Source organism: Chelonia mydas, chromosome 4, assembly GCF_015237465.2.
Source record: "Chelonia mydas isolate rCheMyd1 chromosome 4, rCheMyd1.pri.v2, whole genome shotgun sequence".
Lineage (NCBI taxonomy): Eukaryota > Metazoa > Chordata > Testudines > Cheloniidae > Chelonia > Chelonia mydas.
Genome location: NC_057852.1, coordinates 97,589,223 through 97,607,412, shown reverse-complemented (window position 1 = coordinate 97,607,412; position 18,190 = coordinate 97,589,223). Strand labels below are relative to the sequence as shown.

General features: G+C 45.0%; 1 protein-coding gene across 3 annotated transcripts in view; it reads right to left on the bottom strand.

Moving 5' to 3' along the window:
• Positions 1-14,587: 14,587 nt before the first annotated feature.
• SMIM14 (small integral membrane protein 14) overlaps positions 14,588-18,190 on the bottom strand; it is an 85,550-nt gene continuing 81,947 nt past the window's right edge. For all 3 annotated transcript variants that reach the window (XM_037897917.2, XM_043544503.1, XM_007066417.4), the window contains 2 exons: positions 17,404-17,552; positions 14,588-15,015 (listed from right to left, as the gene is read on the bottom strand). In XM_037897917.2, coding sequence (XP_037753845.1) covers positions 14,983-15,015; positions 17,404-17,552 — 182 coding nt within the window. In that variant the 3' untranslated portion in view covers positions 14,588-14,982. The remainder of the gene's footprint in view (positions 15,016-17,403; positions 17,553-18,190) is intronic.

Sequence of the window (18,190 nt, the reverse complement as noted above, 5' to 3'; positions counted from 1 at the left end):
CTCACAGGCGGCTGGAGTCAGCGGTGGCTGCAAGCGGATTTCAGTCTTGAGCAGCTCCCAGCTAGCCCCTCTCGGGGCCCGGGGCGGCCGCTGCGGGGGTGGCCTTTCTGGGTCCGAATAGCCATGGTGGCCCCAAACCATTCCAATTACTGCTTAAAACAGTGGTTCTCAATCAGGAGTACGTGTACCCTTGGGGGTAGGAAGAGGTCTTCCAGGGGATACATCGGTTCATCGAGCTATTTGCCTAGTTTTACAATAGGCTCCATAAAAAGACTGTACAAATTAAAATTTTAGACAATGACTTGTTTATACTGCTCTGTATACTATACACTGAAATGTAAGTACAGTATTGCTGTTCTAATTGATGTATAATTGTATGGTAACAATTAGAAAGTAAGCAATTTTTCAGTTGGAGTTTGCTGTGACACTTTTGTATGTTTAGGTCTGTAAGAAATTTTGTAAGCAAGTAGTTTGTAAGTGAGATGAAACTTGGGGTACATAAGATAAATTAGATTCCTGAAAGGGGTACAGTAGTCTGAAACGGTTGAGAGCCACTGACTTAAGACCTTAAGTGATCACTCTCATTACAGCGTGTATGGTAAGACCCATTGTTTCATGTTCTCTAGGTATATTCATTTCCCCACTGTATTTTCCACTGAATGCATCCAATGAAGTGAGCTGTAGCTCAGGAAAGCTTATGCTCAAATAAATTTGTTAGTCTCTAAGGTGCCACAAGTACTCCTTTTCTTTTTGCGAATACAGACTAACAGGGCTGCTACTCTAAGACTTAAGATTGTGTCCCATCCGGTCAGCCACAAACCTGGCTTCAGCATGCATATGTGGGTGACATCTAGGTTGCAGTTCCTAAGGAAGAACCCAGTCTGTTTAGTAACAGAGGTCACACTCCACACTCAATCCCAGTTGAGAGAGGCCTGTTGGAGATTTCTGCCCTAGGAGTAAAAGCCCTCCACAGCGCACATTCTCCCTCAGAAAACCCTCATCTCCCACTTTCCAGGCTGCTTTGGAACAATAAAAACTCGACCAGTAGGGGAGGTTTGTGAATGAGGGAGGCAGAACTTTCACAGGAGCAGAACCTAAATTAGGGAATTCCCAGAACAGAGAAGAATGACCCTGGAGATAGCCTCTTTCAGAATTTAGTGCATAACATAATTCATGTCTTTACTTTCTCTCAATGAGCTCCTCTCTCACACACATAAACATACCATACAGATGAAATGCTGTGAATTGCACCCAGTTTGGCTCACATAAGTGCCAATTTTCACTACAAGTGTGACATCACTTAGTTTTCTGGTATAGCTAGAGGAATCTATGATCTAACACTTTTTGTTTGTAGAGTTAAGCGGGACAGAGTTACAGGACCATGTTCGGAAATTGTGTTACTGCCTAGGTCATCAGGCAGCACCCTTCTCCAACCATTATCTATAATTGTATTGTCCACAGTGCAAATAAAATTGTATTAAAGTGTGGATTATCCTAATCATAGCAAACAACTATGCTCTGGGAATTTGACTTGACTTGTAACTGGGCCCTGCGGTGAGCCCCGGTCCAGCCCAATCTCACTTTTCAAGGGTTACAAAAAGTATTTAATTTAAATTAGGCTTAGAAAGATGAGGTTTTTATTGGTAAATGTTGATAAACATTGATTTCACTGAACACATACAAATGGATGAAAATATATTTCCATCAGTAATAATATAGTTTAGAGCTAGGTGGGGTGGATTAACACATGGACCCACAGGGCCTGTGCCAAGGGGTCCCGGCCAGTTTGGGAGCCTCAAGAGTGCCAGAATCTGTGTAGAATGGGGGAGGGCCATCAGCACCAGAACTGTGGCTCCAGCCGTGCTCCTCCTCTTCCTCTGATGCCCCAACCCCTGTTCTTCTTCTTCCCCCCAAGGCCCTGGCCAGGCCGGAAGCTGGAGCTGGGCCAAGTAAGAGCTACCCAAGGAGCCCAGGCCACTGTGGGGAGCTCCAGACCCTCCATTTCCTCTGGACCAGGGGTTGGGTGGGCCCAAGAGCAGACCCCCCAGCCTGTGTCCCTACCCCCCAGGGCACACCACCCAGGGCAGCTGGAGGGTCCAGGGCTCCCCACAGTGGTCCAGGCTCCCTGAGCAACTCTTAGAGGCCTTGGGGAGGAAAGCGGGAGCAGGGGGCAGGGCCCCATGGTGAGTAGGGGTACTAAGGTCCACCTGAGCCCTCCCACCACCAAGAGGAGGCTGGCGCTGTTAGCAGGGGCTGCACTTCAAGGCGGGGTAGCTTTATCAGCACAGCTCCAGCTGCTGCCACTCCACATCTGCCCAAGGCTTCGCCCATGTTAAAAAGTGGGCAGGCATGGTCCTCCCTCTTTTAAAAATGGGGAGAGATGGATGCCCCCAGTTCTGGTACCCCTGAGCCTCCAGGGTATGGGGGGGTCCAAATATTATTTGTGCCCAGGGCTCCAATAAATCTTAATCCACCTCTGGAGATAGGCAAAGTGAGAAAAAAATGTGTTTGAGAACTTATTACAGTTTAATTTAAGAGATTTACTTTGTGTATTGTTACGTGATGTTGACAAGTTGTGTTTTATTAGTTATAAAGTTTAACTTTTTATATCTTAATGTCTGCTATCATTAAATGATTGCTTGCCCCCCCATCTGACCCCTGATAATGTCCTGCAACTGTGAAAATTTAAATTGATAAAAATAAAAAATGCTTAAAACCCATAATTATGTGCAACTGTGAACATTTAAATCAATTAATGTAGACATTTGTTTAAAAATAAACACTGATATCCATTTGTGACTTTATTGATGTGAAATGGGACTGTATAGATCATTGTTGCAATCAAAGTCCTGTAGTGGCACCAAATTTTGTATAAAGGGGTCGAATAGGGTGTCTAAGACAAGGTTATGGTTTGCTAGTTGTTATACTATCTGTATATGTGTATCATTTTTGTAGTTGAAGTTATGAATATTGGCTCTATACTGTCTGTATTTCAAACTTATGCTATGCTTCTGGGTGACACCCCAAACAAGTTGGTGTAACCTCTGCCTAGCCTGCTTGATGGCCCTTTAAGGACCATCAGCTATACAACTGACCCATTGAGAGAAGGCAGATACACCTTTTGACTCAGCAAGGTATGCAGTGACATGCCTATGGACAGAACTCTGAGGTTTTTCCATACCATGTGATGGAAAGCTTGTCTTTGGGACAAAGAAAGCAGAGACCACATGGCAAGAGACTATAAAAAGCTGCTGCAGCTCCTCCATCTTGTCTTCAATCTTGCTTCATACCTCTGGAGGAACTTTGCTACAAATGGAAGCTCTACACAAAGGACTGATGACCCATCCCAGCTGTGGGTGTACTCCAGAGGCTTGATTTGAACATGCAGTTTATTCTATCACTGCTACAAGCCTGAACCAAGAACTTTGCCATTACTGTATGTAATTGATTCCATTTAACCGATTCTTGCTCTCATTTATATCTTTTTCCTTTTTTGAATAAACCTTTAGATTTTAGATTCTAAAGGATTGGCAACAGCTTGATTTGTGGGTAAGATCTGATTTGTATATTGACCTGGGTCTGGGGCTTGGTCCTTTGGGATCGAGAGTATTGGCTCTATACCTGGATTTCAAATGGTTGCTTCTGGGGTAACTCCAACAAGGTAGTTAGCCAGCACATCTTGGAAGGACTATTCAAATTGAGTGGCCCATCAAAAGGACACTTAACTCACAAGGGACCATGAGAAACGCCCAACTACACTGAGTGGACTTTCCTGTGGACGTTCCATCTGACGTATAGGTAATGGCTTCCTGCAATGACTAAGCGAAATCGGGCATGGACATGTGACTTGCCCACATGACTCCAAACTCTAATCTTTTACCTGTAATTTTCCACTAGCTGTGCTGAGGGCTTTGTGTGAAACAATGGGTTTCCCTCCACATGTCAGAAGTTATAAAAGGCCCTGGAAACACCTCCATTTTGCCTCTTTCCTGCTCAAGCCTCTGGACTATGGACTTATACTAATGGGAGCATTCTAACCAAAGGACTGAAGTCCTTCCAATGATTTGGAAGCAGCCAGAGACTTGACTTAAGCCAGCAGTTTATTCCATCACTGCTACAAGCCTGAACTAAGAACTTTGCAATTAATGTATGTGATTCCTTGAAGCAATTTTAACTCTCACCTTTCTTTCTTTCTTTCTATAAATAAACCTTTAGATTTTAGATACTAAAGGATTGGCATCAGCGTGATTTTTGGGTAAGATATGAGTTATAAATTGACCAGGGTGTTTGGCTGGTCCTTTGGGATCAGAAGAACCTTTTATTTGATGAGACTGGTTGTAAAGAACCACTTATCTTTAAATCCAGTGTTTTTGGGGTGATACAAGGACTGGAATACCTAAGGAAACTGCTTTTATGACTTCTTGTTAGCCAGTGTGGTGAAACAGAAGTTTACTTTTGTTGCTGTTTCGATATATCTCATGGGAAAATAACCTCTAGTTTTGGGGTGTGTCCACCCTATTTCTCAGCAGTTTGTCCTGAATTTGGTATTCTCAGTTGTGACCCTCAAAGGCACGGTTACAGCGGGTATTGCAGGACAGAGGAGGTTAAGCCTCCTGAAATGCCAGGCATGGCTCCACCCATGCTCCATGATGAGGCCCCCTCCTGTCCCCTGCTGTTCCCCTAGGGCCACAGTCCAGGCTACTCTTCTTCTCCAAAGTGGGCGGGAGGTGGAGCGGGCCAACCTGCAGCTGGGACTGCAGGGTCTGGGGCCGGCGCTCGGGTTGCCTGGCATTTGGGCTGTCCAGTGCTCCAGGGTTAGGGAGTTCTTGGGTGCCCAGCGCTCCATGGCTGGGTACTGCGGCTGCCCAGCACTCTGGGGCTGGCCTGGCACTCCAGGGCTGGGGGCACTCAGGCAGGCTGGCCGGGGCAGCCCAGGGTTAGGACTGGGAAGCAGCATCCTGGGGCAGCTGGGGCAGGGCTCCTCCAGCTGTGGTAGGGGGCTTGGGGCTCCAGCAGGGGAGGAAGTGGGAGGGACAGGGCCTAAGGCAGAAGGGGCAGGGCCGGGGGCTAGCCTCCCCAAATGGGTAGTTCACATGCCACCCATGATTGTGCCTTGGTGTTTGGAAGGTTTAAAGTACAACATATTGCTATTTATTGTGGTAGCACCTAGGAGCCTCTGTCATGGACCAGTGTATAAACACATAATAAAAAGATGGTCCTCTGCTGAAGGATTTACTAGTATGTCTCCGCTGGATTACAACTGGACAAAGTGGTAACAATGCTAGGCCCATTTGCAGGCTTAATAAATCCAGCACAAAAACAGATTAGAATGAAGTCTTTACGCACTTATGGTCTCCATGACAGGTACCCACATATCATGGAAAACCAAATTACATGAATAACTGGTTTGGCTGATGAAGCCAGATTTTTCCCTCTCTACAAGGAAAACTGCAGATTTAGATGCGGTAATGTTAACCCTGTAACGTTAACTGTGTTGGAGAGGACGGTATAGGCCAGCTATACCTTGCAGCTAATTAGCAGGATCTTGGACCTCTATCCGGTATCTATCACCCAGGGGTTAGAATGGAAAGATAGTGTACCTCCCTATCCTGTGGTGTAAATGGATAAAGAAAGGAGAAGAGAAGAAGAATAAAGTAAACAGACAACAGTTTTTATTTAAACAAATAAGCTTAATAAGAAACAGTGAGATGTGGTTTGACTGTTTGAATTTAAAACCCAGGCCCTATCCAAGTAGGTACCCTGGCAATAAGTAAATATACCCAAAACAAAAATACCCCAGATACTACACCGTTTTTAGGTGTTGATAGGCAGTAAATGGTATGACACTGTTGTCACAGGCAACTGATGGACCCTGGGTCTCAACAGCTTCTTAAATGGAGATCAACAGGATCTGCGGATGCTAAAGAGAGGCCTGGCTCTCTGACCACCGAGGGTGAGCAATCAACACGACTTCTATACCTTTCTCTGAAAACGATGTAGGGTTCAGAGATAGGTAAGCACAGTTATAGTTCTTAATGCTGATGTCTTCCTTTCCTTTATTTTCTGATTGTAGAGCGGTTGGGCCGGAGCTCATCCCTCTCCAGGGCTACGTCCGTCTGGTTCTGTCGGGGAACTAGTCTGGCTGCGGGGTCTCGCACCGTGGCAGCAGTAGAGGCAAAACAAGGGCTACGCACACTCGGTTGGCAGGCAGTAGCGAGCCCCACACTCCAGTCCTTGGACAGGGATGGAGCAAACCGTTAAGCAATAAGCCTAGGCCCTGGGCTAGGGCGGGCGGCAAAGAGTCTGTGGCTCAGGCCCTCAGGAAGGGGCTGAGGAAACAAATGAGTTCAGGAGGCCCAGGCCCTGGGTCAGGGTGGGGCAGTACAGAGTCACTGGCTAAGGTCCTGAGGCAGGGGCTGTGTAGACAAGTAAGCAACAACAAGGCCAGGCCCTGGGTCAGGGCGGGGCAGTACAGAGTCTATGGCTCAGGCCCTCAGGCAGGGGCTGAGCAAAGAGTTAAGTTCAACAAGCCCAAGTCCTGGCTCCGAAGGGCCTGGGAGATGGGGAGACTGCCACCCACATGTTGGATGGCAGGGGAGATGCAGGCCCACCCACTCCACTGCGTCCCAGCCCGGGGCCCTAGCAGTGGCAGAAGGCCCGCTGCTGTGTCAGTGGGGATCCTGGCCGCAACACACTGACATGGGCTCTGGGTGTGCTGCAGCCAGACTGGGGTCGGCTGCCCCTAGGCTACTTCCTACCTCCCCCTCTAGCGGTACCTGCATCGGGACGGTGTCCTCCAAGGAATCAAGCACCGTGGGCTCCTCAGGGTACCCGGCGAGCGGTAGGCTTGGCAGCTCCTCTGAGTAACTTGCCACGGGCAGGCTTAACAGCTTCTCCGTGGTCTGGTCGGCATCAGGCCTCGGCTGGTCTGGCCAGTCCTCGGGTCGGTCGCTAGTTGCAGGAGTCTCCTAACTGGGAGCTAGGCCACAGGGATCTGGCTTCTCTGGCAGCTGGGGATCTAGTGAGCTCTGGGGTGGGGCTTTTGTACTTCCTGTCCTGCGCCCTGACCTCTGGGGGGCGGGCGCAGGTTCCACTGGCTCCGCCCACTTTGGTGTCCGAAGAGGCTCGTCCCTCTCTGGGGCGGTGGGGAACCACACCGCCTCGCTACACTGATCTTCTGGTCCATGTCGCCGCACAAATACAACAGTACCGTGGCTGCCTCTAGGACGGACAGCAGCTAGGCAGCCAGTGCTCAGAGTTTACATAGGCACAAGTGCACCAAAGTTCTGAGGTAAAACCAGCAGCTCCTCTGCTGGAACCTGTCTGAACCAATTCTATGCTGACCGCTGGCTGCCTTTCCTGCCAAAGTTCCAAAACGGCACGAAAACTTCAACAAGAAGCTAAACAAAGATGGAGTCGAGCTGTTGTTTTGCAGGCACGCCATTTTGAATTTCAGACTTCATATCTAATACATGGTAAAATACTTTAACCAAATGTAAAGGCATAAAGTATAACTTATTCTAAAGCACAAAGCAACTTGTAATCTCTATTTCATATACAAAAACATGTTACAGTAAATACAGCTGTTGGTGTAGTGCCCAGCCCCTGAGAGAGCTTCTTTGGATATCTTTCTTGCCATTTTTCAGTGCACAATTTTTCCATCTGCCCACAAGGTTCATTGTTAAATGGAATTCTGCAGCTTCTCTGTGATTTACCTCGTGTCTGGGTTGGTTTTTTTTGTTTTTTGTTTTTAAATTCAGCTAATGGCTGTGACCCTCCATAAAGAATTTTAAAAAAAATAATCTGCTTACTGAGCATACTTTGCTATCTTTAATATTTGTTCTTACATTAAATATTTCTGTTCATCTCTGTGCTAGGGGCAAACAGCAACCCTGAAGAGGTTTTAAAAAACAAAAGAAATGGCTTTGAAAGCAGCATCACAGTAGTAGCATATTGCTTTGCTTTTTTTGAACATTCCAAAGCACAAAATACAATAATGATCCAACTGTCATCACTTGAACCTTGAGGATATAATAGAAGCTGTAAATGTAGTAGGCTTGTTTTATAAACTAGCTGCATGTCATTCTTGATGGTGAATGGCTGCTCTACTCTGGACCAGCATTACATAAAACATTTTATAATACACTTTTCCTTAAGAACAAGAATGTATCCTGTTAATTGGGATAATTAGTAAATAAATGAAATATTTATACAAATTCTTTATGCCTTTGCCCATTCTGTTTGTCTAGCAGTAAGAGTTGTAGCTGTTAAAGGGAACTGCAATGTAATAGGAAACAGATTGTAATTAGATGTAGTCATTACAATGGGGGTGGTGCAGGTACCGGGATCTGACCCATTTTTATCTTATTTATTGACACATGAAGCGTTGGTCAATGAAATGTATTGTACGTTCTTTGCAAGGTCATGAATTTACCTTTTTTATATAATTAGACCAGATTGTCAGCTGGTGTAAAGTGAAATAGGTCCCTTGAAGTTAATCGAGTCATGTTGATTTCCACCAAGTGTGGATCTGGCCCACGACAAGAGCTTTCCTGTTCTTCAAAGTTACCTTATCTTTTCTGTGGGTTAAATTTTGGGTTGTTTACTGTTGAAGTTAGTGAGAATAGAAAAAAGGTTATGCTTTGTCAAACACACACAGCATAGTTCCTATAAATGTAGTATTACTGGATATGTTTGAGGGCAATCTGTTTTATTGACCATGGCAAAGATTTGATACATTTCTCCTGAACATTCTATCTGTTCTAACAGGATCCAACATTCTTCTGGTTTTGAGAAAGACCAGGCTACCAGGGCTTTATTTGGCAGGCTTGACAACTGATCCAGTATTAGGAGCTGGAAAACCTCCTTCTGATCTGTTTAACTTAGTAAGTTAAACTCTGTGGTTTTCCTTGTTTGTTTCCAAATTATTTTTATAATGCTATTTGATATATCTGCAATCATTTTATCATGTATGCTGATGTGTAAAATTTGGAACTGGAAATATAGTTAAGGAAGTGCATTTATTTTTATAGCTGATGTTCTGTCTTTTGAAGATAAACTGCATTTTTTCCAACTGTCAGTCTTTTGAGATGACATATTAGGGGTCCAAAATCAAGATCATAGAGCATTTCCAAATTGTCTGGAAGTAGCACTCTTAAATCTTTAAATTAGTTTATCATGTGTTTAAATCAAAATTTGTTTCTCATTCTGGGATATTTATTGCCTCTCTCTGTTTAATTATTGCTTATTACCCTCCTGGATTTTTGATTTCCTTTGTTATCTCCTAGGGTGAGGTAGTACAGGAATTCTTGACTAGTGGGGTGTGAGCTGCCCTGGTGGTAAGGCAATGATCACTGGTTCGCACCCTATTGCTAGTGGGAGAAGAAAAGCACCAACATCCTGTAATGAGTAAGACCCAACAAAAACTGAGAAAGCAGGGGAATGGAGCAGGTCATTACCTCCTGCAGCTACACCCTTTGCTCCACCCAGCCCATAGCATCTCCTCAGCACTCCACTTTTCCCACAGTGCTCAGCTCTGGAGGAAATGGTACTACCCTGAAGCTGAATTCTGTATGGGTAGAAAGGGAAAAAACACTTGTATCAGTCTCTCACCAGCCAGCCCCACCTACATTCCCCCAGTCCATGCAGCATCCTAAAAATGCCGACACAGATTCTGGTTGTATTTACCTAAATTCCACAATCCAGTGTAGCCACTTAGAATTGTGGGATTTGAGTGGCGCACTCCAGTAAACCATGGATGGAAAAAGTGTTGAACCCCTGAGTTAACAGATTTTGATTTTAAATAACGTGACAATATACTTATACAGTAGAACCTCAGAGTTACGAACACCAGAGTTACGAACTCACCAGTCAACTACACACCCCATTTAGAACCGGAAGTACACAATCAGGCAGCACCAGAGGACCCCCCCCGCCACCGCCAAAAAAGCAAATACTACACAGTACTATGTTAAATGTAAACTACTAAAAAAATGAAGGGAAAGTAGCATTTTTCTTCTGCATAGTGAAGTTTCAAAGCTGTATTAAGACAATGTTCAGTTGTAAACTTTTGAAAGAACAACCATAACGTTTTGTTCAGAGTTATAAACATTTCAGAGTTACAAACAACCTTCATTCCCAAGTTGTTCGTAAGTCTGAGGTTCTACTGTAACAATTTTATTTTGTGTCTTTGCTATTGTTATTCCTTCTATTGTGTTATTTCTAAGTTTCTGGGCCAAAGGTTCCAATGCAAAGGGCAGAGGGGAAATCCCTGTCTTGGTCCTCAAAGTATCTTACACCTCTGAACTTGCTACCATTTATTCTGACTAGCTTGGGTTGCATGTAGGTCTGTGCTCATATCAAAAGTCAGAATCCATGCACGACAATGTCATTTTTTGTAATTAGCCCTGATTAACAATATAATCTTGTGTTGCTATTTGTTGGTTGATTATTTTTTTTAACTGCTAGATCATTTGAGATGAGCTTTAAAATTAGTCAAAGTTGTTCTTAGATTGGTGCAATTGTGATTCTATCAAGAAATTCAGACAAAAACAAAAGGTTACTAAGATTTGAAATTTATTTGTCAATAAAAAGTGCATAGTACAAGCCCTTTATCCCAGTTCCAAATACTCAGTAGAAGATTAATAGTAAACCTCAAATGGCACAGACATGATTTTTGTTTGGCATGATTCAGATATTTTAAACCACCAATTTACATCAGGTACATCACATTATCATTTTTCATCTTTAGGTAAACATTACAAGGCAACATTACTGCAAACACTATATGAACACACATGATTTTTCATTTCAGAATATAATAATTGTGTTAAGCAGATGCTAAAATACTATTATTTTAACAAAGTTATAAACGAAGGTATAAACATAAACTCTCTTCTTTATTTCTTTAATTGCTACAACTTCTCTCTTATTAGCTGAGCCTCAAACCTTTAATATAAAATTGATCATGGTCTTAAACTTTACATCCTTCTAATCTCTTCCAAGGGGTTCCTCTTAAAATGTACAGTGTTCAGTTTTGTAATCATGATGCAGTTATTTCATCACAAATTATTATTATGGGCTAGATTCTGCCACCCTTATTAACGATGCTGCAGCTAGAACTTCTCTGACAATAGTCAAACTAATTACAATGGCGCTACTGGTTGAGTAAAATAACATGAATAAAAGTGGCAAAATACAGCCTTATAATAGCTACTTTTACTTTAAGCAGTATTATTGGTCTGAAGTTTACATACTGGAGAGAATATCTCAGAATTTAAAAGGCATACATGTTGGCATGGGATAGTGGCCTGGCTACATAGCAAAACATTTTGCTATACAATATTTCCACTGCTTTTCTTTCACACAGAAAATTTTAAATAGCAATTTACATAAGGAAAGTATATATGTATAAAACTGTTCGGACAACATTTTGACTAGCAGAATTTTAAGAAAAAAAAACGTTGATTCAACACAGAACACAATTAAAAATTTCTCGGATTACAATGTACAAACATCTATGGCTATATATTGGCCAAAATCTCAAAGCAGGGTGCACAAAGCATGCTTTCTATATACATATTAGGGCATCTAAATAGAAGTGGTCTGATCTTCAGAGGTGCTGAGCACCTGCAAGTCCCATTGACTTCAAAAGGAGCTGGAGTTGCTCAGTATCTCTGAAATGAAGCCCCTTCCAGTTAGGTGCTTACATATGGAGTTAGGCTTCTAACTTAATGCACCCAAGTTTGAAGACTTTTGGCCATTGACAGAACTGTCCCTAGGGTATGGCGAATTGGGGCAACCACTCTGGGCCCTGCACTTTGGGGGGCCCTGTGGGCCAGCACGATTGGCCAGCGCAGTCAGTCCCGGAAGTGAGGGATTTGTCACTTCCGCCCTGGGCCCCCACACTCTCCTAGGGATGGCCCTGGCCACTGATTCTTGGGGGAAAAAAAAACGCAGGCATGGTAGGCCATGTAAGTATTTTTTATTGGTCCAATAAAAAGATACCACATTACCTACGCAGTTCAAAATGTTATTCCAAAGATGTACTAGGAAGGCAAAAACTAGTAGTTGGATAGTGTATCCCAGTAATGTTCTTACACAGTGTTTGTGGCCTATACTGCCATCAGTCATATTGGGACAAATTCTCTCGATTACACTGTTGCAATCCCATTCTCTTCAGTAAGGTTGCATCAGGCTAACAGAGAATTTGGCCCAATATTATTATTTTACTAATGCTCCCTATCTATAGGTGCTGTATTACACAGCACACTGCTACAGAGAAGCTCAGTGGCACAGTTACATACATCAAATTATAAAAGCATTTTCTCGGGTCTGTACTGTATGTTTACAAGAAATTTGGCTGACCTGCCATTTACCCTGAGGAGGACAAGCCTATCTCTGATAACAAAGGGATCCAACGTAATATTTTTCCACGGCCCACTTATGCAAATCATTACTCACATGAATAGCCCCTTTGCTACTTGCAAAAGTAAGGCGTTCTCATGCGAGTAAAAGCTTGCAGGATCAGGCCATTAATTCCCCGCATATTTGTTCTCCCTACTTTTGTGGAAAGTAGCTCCATAGCCATCTGGTCACACAAAACTGTCCTTTACATTATTCCTATTAATTTTTCAAATTGATAAGAAAAATATACAATGTCACTTTTCTGTATGTCTTTAAAATGTTCTTAAATTCTTTAATGTATGTTTAAAAAAAGTCACTGTCACTAGTTCCAACGGAAGATGCACATGCATGCACACACACACACCAACATTAAAGGGAAAATATATGCCATAGATCTTCACCTGCAATTTCTGTATTGAACAATCCAACAACGAATAGATAAAAATCAAAAGGGTAAAGGATTATGACAATATATAGGTAAAAACCAAATTGTAAGTAAGTGAAAATAACTTTCTGAAGTTAATGACTGGTTGATAACGTTTTGATCTTGTTACGTGTTGCAGCAAAAAATTTAAGATATTGATTATTATAAGATTATACTCAGGACAGAAAATTGTAATGGATACGTGTCAGTAGATTTTTCTTTTTGTAAAGTTTGTAAACAATTCTCTTTTAGAATTTAATATTTGGTTGCCCAGGTTTTAGTTGTCTTTAAAAATACATTGAATTAGACAGCTCACTTATTGGTGAATGTATTTAATTTCATTTTGGTGATAATCTTTTGTGTAAATTCCTTACACATAAGCAAGCTTTTGATTGTGATAATTTTCAGACACATTCTCATGTCCACACACATAGATGTACATTCATTACAGCAGATGATCCATGCTTTTGCAACAGCCCTAAAAACTATGTTGGCGGTCCAAAGAGTTAAAGCTGCTCTGAACAGCAAGGTAAAGGCAGTGGTGAGCTGGAGCCGATTCACACCGGTTCGCTGGAACCGGCTGTTAAATTTAGAAGCCCTTTTAGAACCGCTTGTCCCACGAAGGACAACTGGTTCTATAAGGGCTTCTAAATTTAACAACCGGCCAAAAGTGGCACCTTAGGCACCGACTCCGTGGGTGTTCCGGGGCTGAAGCACTCACGGGGAAAATTCAGAGGGTGCTCTCCCCGCCTGGCCCCAGCTCACCTCACCTCCACTCCGCCTCTGCCTCCTCCCCTGAACGCGCCGCCCCACTCTGCTTCTCCCCCCCCCCCCCCCGGCTTCCCGCGAATCAGCTGTTGATGCGGGAAGCCTGGGAGGGGTGAGAAGCAAGCAGCAGCTTCGCGCTCAGGCCCAGGGAGGCGGAGGTGAGCTGGGGCGGGGAAAGGTTCCCCTGCACCCCGGGTTACCTGCTGTGGCACGGGCGGCCCTCCTCCCGCCCCCCGCCCAGCTCGCCTCCGCCTCCCTGGGCCTGAGCGTGAAGCCACCGCTTGCTTCTTAGCCCACCCCCAGCTTCCCGCGCGAACAGCTGATTCGCGGGAAGCCGGGGGTTGGAGAAGCAGAGCGGGGCGGTGCGTTCAGGGGAGGAGGCAGAGCGGAGGTGAGCTGGGGCCAGGCGCGGGGCTGCCAGTGGGTGCTCTGCACCCACCAAATTCTCCTCGTGGGGGCTCCAGCCCCGGAGCACCCACGGGGTCGGTGCCTAAGGCACCACTTTTGATGTGATCAGTTGGGGGAGCGGCCGCTGCCCCTGCTCCCCCCTAGCTATGCTACCCTGCCCCTAGGAGCCAGAGGGACCTGCCGGATGCTTCCTGGGAGCCGCCCCAGGTAAGCACCGCTGGGACTCCCCACCTCGCCCCCTGGCAGGTCCCTCTGGCTCTTAGGGGCAGGGTGGGGTGGGCACCTACTATGGTGGCCCACGAGACCCTCCTGGCCAGTTCTGGGGGCAGTCAGAGGACAGGGGAGGAGGGTGGATGGGGCAGCAGTCTGGGGGGGGGTGTCAAGGAACGCGGGGGGTTGGATGGAGCAGGAGTCACGGGGGCTGGGGGCAGGCCACAACCCCCCTCGAGGAGGGAACCAGTTGTTAAGATTTTGGCAGTTCATCACTGGGTAAAGGTAAAGTAATTTCACTTTTTCTACAAAAAACTCACGCTCGTGTTTGCAAATAAGTTTCCAAAATATGTAGGGAAAAAAGAGAATTAATCTGAAAAATAACTTTTAATGACTATAAATGCACAAGGATTTAAATTTTCCTTGAATTATGCCAGAGACCACTGCAAAGAAATTATATATTGTAATCATTGTAACAAAAAGAGAATGACTGGAATGTCCACAGTAAAACAACAACCAAAACTCCACCCCCTGCAGCTCCTTATTGTTTATTCAAATATCACCTACTAGGAATGGTAATAATATATAAAGCAAGAATTAACTTAAAAGTGAAATAGCTCCTAGCTGTTCCATACCAAAATAATATCATCCTGCTTTATGTAAATGCAAAAGGAAAATAGTATTGAATGGGATTTAGTACTCTGGTCACTTTCGTTCATTTGGTCGTGCAAGGTTTTAGCAGTCGAGCATTTCCAGCATTAGAAGGTCTAATCCACGGGTGGGGCTGGTGGTTCTTGTCCCTGGTTGTACAAAAGGGAAAAAAATGCACTGGTTTAGAAATTCTAGTCTACCAAGCATGACTTATAAAAAGAATGAATATAAAAAGAATGAAATCCTCCTCTAATATTCAAACTAAATAACAAACAATTCTGTTTTTCCCTTCAGTGGGGAAATGGGGCAGTGGGGAAAGACATAGGATGGGGGAGAGAAGGCGATGGGGGAAGCGGGGGCCGGGGGGGAAGAGGCAGGGTGGAAGGAAGAGGGTGAGATGTGGAGGAGATAGAGCAGTGGGAAAGGGGCATGGGATGGGAAAGGGAAAGGACGGGGGAAGCGAGGGCAGGGGTGAAGTTGGAGTCCAGTACGCGGCATCCCCTTAGCAGAAGCTGGGGCTCCCCTGTTAAGCAGACCCATCAAGCCCTCACCCTGACAAGTCCCACCTCCCCTGCATCTGTATCACCCCGATGAGCCCCCCCAGACACCCTTCCCACTGAGCCCCAACCATCTACACCTGGACCCCCACCCAAATGAACCCCAGCTCCCCTGCACCTAGATCCCCCCGCTGAGCCCCAAACACCTTCACCTGGATCCCCTGCAGAGTCCCATTGCCCCTACACCTGGAACCCCCCAATGAACTTCTGTGCATCCAGATCTCCCACGGAGCCACCTGCACCCAGATTGCCCCACAGAGAACTCTCTTACCCCCAACTGGATCCCCCCACACTAAGTCCTCTGCACTTGGATCCTGCTGCCAGGCTGATCCTGATCACCCACACAAGGTACGCCTAGCCCAGGGGGGCAGGACCTCAGGGTGTTTCTGGGGCAGGCCTGGCCCTTGCATTGTATCAGAGTCGGGTGCAGCCTCATTGCCGAGTCCCTGTCCCAGGATGGGGTGAAGGAGGCTGCAGGGTAATCTCCCACCTCCATGCAACCAGTGGCCTGTCTCTGGGAGGGGTGGGGGCTGGGCATAGAGATCTGTGGTGGAGGTCTCTGGGCGAGGGGGCGCTGGGCATAAGGATGGGGCACTGGGCAGGGGGGGCGGTGTGGTGCGGGCCCGCCCTCAAGGGGAAGGGGCATGTTGGCAGTACAGGGCTGGGTAGGCCAGTGTGTATCTGGCAGCTGCAGGTTCGTGAACAGTGCCCTCCTGCTGGGCTGCACAGAGTAGGGCTGCTCCCACCACGCTGTGCCTCATTGCCCCCAGCCCGCCCTTCACTGTGGAGATTGACCATCCCGCCGCCCTGCACCTTGCCCCATGGGGGCCCACAAATATGTTTGGCACTGGGCCCACAAAAAGTTAATCTGGCCCTGGCCCCAGAAAGTTGTTTGGGTAACCATACAGAGTTTGGCCTGTGGCAATGCTAGACTTTGCTTGATCTCTGGTCTCTGACTCCAACTCCTGCCTGGTGACTACTGGCCCTAATGGGCAGAATTCACCCCACTTATGACTGTTAGGTCAGACTGTTTATGCCCTGGTCCCTTACATCATGTTTATCATCTCAACTATTTCCACATCATATGTGCTCAGTGTAAAGTAAAAAAGATATATGTGGGGGGGGGAGTTAATCGCTATCCTAAAAACACATCTCAGTTCTTGCCATCTTGATAAAGATTCTGCAGATCAATTTGAGGCCGTTGGTTACTGCTGTGCATCTTGTGGCTTTGAGTGGGTATTACCAATTAGAACATAACACTTCTGTTTATGGTTCACCACAAGGAATCGAATCCAGCTCAACCTAAGGCAGAGTGGTTTAGCTGTGTTGGCGCTGCAGGTCTCACAGAAGTATAATCAGTGAAAACTTAGACTATGTCTACATTGCACACTTCACAATGGTGTGGCTGTGCCGCTGCCGCGTCTTTGTATGGTGCACTGTGTAGCTGCTCTTTATCTCTCCCAGCGAAAAAATAAAATCTTTCCGAATGAGGGGTGGTAGCTTTTTCGCCGGGAGCATGGTTCCCACTGATGAAGTGCTGTCCACACCGGCGCTTTTCATCGCTAAAACTTTTATCGTTCAGGAGAGGGTTTTTGCACACCCCTGAGTGACAAAACTTTTAACGACAAAAGTGCCAGTGTAGACATAGCCTTAATTTTGTCAATAAAATTGGCAGTTATGGCTCTAAATAGGCAGAGGGAGCAGATCTATTCACTGAGATCTTGTTTTTAGTTACTTTTCAGAATATAACCACACTTTAAACAAAAGACTTAATTATTTCTAGTCTGAGAGACTTTTGCAGAAGGGAACATATACATTTAATATTAATGTGATACCAAAAAATAGCAGTAGAAAGCATAGGAAAACAGTTTTGGGGAAAAACTAATGAATATAATGTAGTGTACTTTAAAAATGTTCCTAAATCTAGATATTTTATTTAGATTCTTTAGGTAGGGTGCTTCAAGACACAGACATACTTACATGATGTGGACTGGCTGGTTTTCCAGCCATGTTGGATCCTCTTAGATTAGTTGGTCTCAGCAAGAACAAGACAAGAGCGATAACCACCCAGGCCATCATTATCATGGCAATACTGATGCCGTTATCACCAGAGGAATTTGGTCCTGGCACTACAGACAGAGAAAACTACATCATAAAAGGGTGTGGGAGCAGAGTCCTTTTATCAACATGAAAATCTAAACACAAGTATCAGACCAAACTACAACAGTTTTGGTTCACAGCCGTGATTATTCTGTCTGCTTGGCTTTAAGATTCACAACTTTTTGTAAGGTTGACAAAAAAGTGCCAATTTCCTAAAGCTGATATGAAATTCCCTCTTAATGGGTTGCAGATAAAGAGAGCACACTATGTTACTGTGGGCAGAGTATACAAAGACCAGTGTTCAGAATGATTTACAACTCATATCAGTGCAAAAAAACCAACACAATATTATACATATATCAATAAAAGTGAAACATTCCACACGTGTAGAGGGAATGGTGTATGATTTTCTTAGCCCATTTTTATAGGCTTGACGCTGCAAACCCTAATGCACAGTGCAGGGTTGTTAGCCTCCACTTGCTCTTAAGCAATCTTGTATATGTAGGAACAAGGAAGGCATCTAGTTCTTTGTGTAACCCACACTAGATGAGCATGAGTCTTTGTTCCCTTCCAGTGGCTGACCTACATAGGTGGAGGAGTCTACTACAAATGCTGCTTAATAGCTAATGGGAAAAGTTTGTTTTTAACACTGAAGGTCCAAGTTCAA